This window comes from Notothenia coriiceps, unplaced genomic scaffold (assembly GCF_000735185.1).
Source record: "Notothenia coriiceps isolate Sejong01 unplaced genomic scaffold, NC01 NC01_scaffold00013172, whole genome shotgun sequence".
Classification (NCBI taxonomy): Eukaryota; Metazoa; Chordata; class Actinopteri; order Perciformes; family Nototheniidae; genus Notothenia; species Notothenia coriiceps.
Genome location: NW_011345873.1, coordinates 170,976 through 174,660, shown reverse-complemented (window position 1 = coordinate 174,660; position 3,685 = coordinate 170,976). Strand labels below are relative to the sequence as shown.

At 42.5% G+C, this 3,685-nt stretch overlaps 1 protein-coding gene across 1 annotated transcript in view; it reads right to left on the bottom strand.

Moving 5' to 3' along the window:
• Positions 1–3,685, bottom strand: part of LOC104947836 (transforming acidic coiled-coil-containing protein 1-like) — an 8,181-nt gene continuing 4,496 nt past the window's right edge. The window contains exons 3-9 of the mRNA XM_010773949.1: positions 2,865–3,041; positions 2,679–2,755; positions 2,518–2,561; positions 2,050–2,210; positions 1,447–1,553; positions 1,218–1,338; positions 1–894 (exon numbers count right to left, since the gene is read on the bottom strand). Coding sequence (XP_010772251.1) covers positions 826–894; positions 1,218–1,338; positions 1,447–1,553; positions 2,050–2,210; positions 2,518–2,561; positions 2,679–2,755; positions 2,865–3,041 — 756 coding nt within the window. The 3' untranslated portion in view covers positions 1–825. The remainder of the gene's footprint in view (positions 895–1,217; positions 1,339–1,446; positions 1,554–2,049; positions 2,211–2,517; positions 2,562–2,678; positions 2,756–2,864; positions 3,042–3,685) is intronic.

The window sequence follows — 3,685 nt, the reverse complement described above, 5'->3', positions numbered from 1 at the left end:
TTTAGGACTTTTAACACAGGATGGTTAACGTACAGTGGTGGAGTGGATTAAGTGTTTTTCTCTTTATTATAAAGTTCTCTTTATTGTTTATACAATCACGGGTCTGTTACTCTCAGGTTGTTATACTAAGGGGAAGGATTTTAGCTGTCCAGAATCTAGGTAAAGCTAACGCTGTGAATTATTCTCAGCTTTAGTTTCACTGACTCGTTCTGGATTCAGTATCTCTCCTGAACAAACCAAGGCCTCCGAGGACTTCTGTATTTCCTCAAATAATCGTAAATCCTTTCCTCCAGTTCTTGTGCAGCCTGACTTTGACGCTGACCTCATTCTGCCACACACACACCCCTGAGCTTTTCTCTTTCAGAGTTTATGGCATAAAATACACGTCATGGATCGTTGCTTTCATAAAAAAATCAATCCTTGTCAAAGCCTAATCAAATATACTGTATGCAAAGATGTAACTCCTAAACAACCCCGCCTGCATGATGTCATTCAAGGAGTTGCTGGGAATGTAGCTGTTAATCCGCTGGGAATTAAAGTTGAATCACAAGCAGGTTGTTGCTCGCTGGCATGATGGGCAAAGCACAAGATGGCCTCGTAACAGACAAACAAAACAACGTGACCACATACATATAACACAGTTCCTACTAGAACAATTATTAGCATGTACAAAACCGTCTAGGTTCGGGTCAGAAGTAGTGCAATTGTAGTTTACAGGAAGTTACTTTAGACATCTGTACAGGAGCAGTCTGTTGCAAGGGCTGGCAGAGGGTATGGAAGTTGCTTCTTCATGCACAGGGCGTCGCTCTGAGGACTCGCAGTCACTCAGTCTATTGTTCCCATTTTGGCAATCAGCTCATCGCAGATCTTGGTCAGTTCCTCCATCTCTTGATTCTATGGCAACACAACAAAGGATGACTATGTAAATATATACTTTTTTGTATGACTTAATATGACTTTTACTTGTAACAGAGTACTACTACACCCTGGTAGTACTACTTTTACTTAAGTACAAGATCGGAGAACTTCTCCCACCTCATTTCAAGCACTTAAAGTGGTGTGGCGAATTTGAAGCTAATGAACTTGTAGGATTTTAGCTTTTCTGAATTAGTTTCTTCATGGTTGATTGTACTTTTTGTAAGTTGTTTTGGATAAAGCATCAGCTAAATGTAATGTAATCTAGAATAAACCTGCAGAAAGATGAGGAATTATGTTACCTTCTGCTGCAGAGCTTGTTCCAGAGACTCGTTCTTCATCTGCTCCTTCCTCAAACTGGCCGTCATCGCCATGTTCTCTGAGCTCGCCTTTCCGCGCACCTGAGCGATCTCCTCATTGGCCCTGAGAAACGAGTGAAGCGAGGGAAATTAACAGCATCTCAAAACTGATAATTGTTTGTTAAAACTGGCCTGACAGGAGAATTGGACTTCATTTCAATCCCATACATACCTGTCTAGTTTCTCCTCAGCATGGATTTTGAGCGTCTGGTATCTCTGCTCCTCCTGCTTGACTCGGGCCAGATACTCCTGAGCACATTTCTTCAGCACCTCTTCATTCTGCACGAGGAAACAAAAAACAAGCACCGTGTTATTGCTGCTTTAAACCAGCTGTGATCAAGACATGTGGCTTTATTAAAGATTTGAATGCTGCACTAGTTGTTGAAGAAGAGAACAATTTCATAGGTTTGAGGCTCAGGTTTATCTAGTGACCTTTCAAAGGGGACATGTGCTGATTTTCAGGTTCAACTGCCTGTTCTTCAGCACCTCTTTCCCCCCTCTGTCTGAAACCAGAGCCTAGTCTGCTCTGATTGGTTAGCAGGCCGGCTCTGTTGTGATTGGTCAAACTCCCACCGTGGCAGACCATGAATGAAAACCTGTATAACAAACTACAGGAATGGGAAACCCCCCCAAAAAGGTATAATAGGTCCTCTTGAATGTAAACCTCTGCTACTCAACAACTGCCTCATCTGTATTGTGTTTATTACCCTCTTACAGCCCCCCCAATGTGTACCACTATCAGCTCAAACCGACATGGACTAGTTCTATGACTTACTTTCTTAAATCCCTCCAGGGTGCTCTTCAGATTTTCATATCGCCGAAACACGTCAGAGAGAGAGCGCTCCACAGAGTTCAGGTCTGCCATGGTGCTTTCTTTCTCCGCCGTCACAGCCTGCAAAGTCTTCTGGGAAATCTTGGTGTTGTGCTGCTCTTCCTCTGTGAAGAGCAAAGAAGAAGTTGTTATTGTTGACAGCCAAATCACCTACATTTTTTTATTTAGTCTGGTAACAGCAGGAAACATTGCATTCACATCAAAAACAAGGATACATCAAACATAAAGAGAAAAGGCTTGAAATGAATGTATTGTAATTACCGATTCGTTTCTTCTGCGTTAAAACAATGTGGAATAATGTGACCGTGTCTGACACTCACAGTACATGATACACACTGTGGCACTTGGATCATTACAGTAACCAGTGAAACGTACGTTTGCATAACGTTTTTTCCTAACATTCCTACTCACCAATCATCTGAGCAATTGTCTTCTCGTACTCTGCAACAATCTTCCTGTAGAAACAAAACACACGAGATGTTAACCTAATAGTTTGACAGATTGTAAACAGATTTTTACCGTCAATCAGAAATAGCTGAATAAAAACATCATGCATCAAAATGTTTTCTCACCTCATCTCGCTGACTTCTTGTTTGCTGTCCTCGTACTTTTTCTTCCAGTCGTTTGCCACTGCCTCTTTAGTGATGATCTGAAACGAGATGTAAGTGTACATTTAAAGAAAATACTTAAAAGATCCATTCAGGGAATACCAACAGGCTGACGACACATTTGAAGTTGGATGAGTTAACAGTTCCTACCTCCTCTCTGATGAGGGTGAGAACGGCCTGTTTTTCTGCCTCACTGATGCAGATGGAATCCAGGACCTGACTTCCTGTTTTCTTCATTTCCCCTCCCTCCGCTCTGTTCTTCTGCTCGCATGGGTCCTCGAACTGCTGCAGGCAGAAGGAAATCAGTTTTATTATACATCCAGAGGTCTAAAAGGGGCTCTAAATAAATACACAAAAGTATTCAGGACAAATACACAAGTGGCATGGATGCGATTATTCAAACCTTTGTTCTGGCTTTTTTGTTGTTAAAGCTGTCCTATAATATTTATCTTTCACAAGTAGGAAACTAACTGTACAGTACGTGCTTAGAGAAGCCATTTCAAACCCTTCAGTTGTACCCTTTCACCAATAAGTTACAATGCAACAATTTGTTGTAGTAGAAAACAAATAGCAACATTAATGTATGTAATAAAGTGCAAATTATTCAAATTGCTTCACTGTCATTTTGAACCCTGAACCCCCTCATCTCAATCCTTTCTTCTCCTCGTCTCCAAGTCCCTTCTCGTCTCTTGCTTTGTACCTTCCTGGATTATAAGAGCCATATTCTAGTCCCTCAGATCCACCGCAGCCGGACTCCTATCCATTCCCACATCCACACTCTGCAGCTTTGGGGACGGAGTCTTCTCAGTGGCAGCTCCTAGGCTCTGGAATTCCCTCCCCCAAGATCTCCGTGACTCTGAGTCCCTCACAGCCTTTCAGTCCCGCCTCAAAACACATCTTTTCAACTCGGTCTACCTGTGAGACTGACCGTTGAGCGGCCCGACCAAGGAAGGAGGCAGAGGCAGAACGTC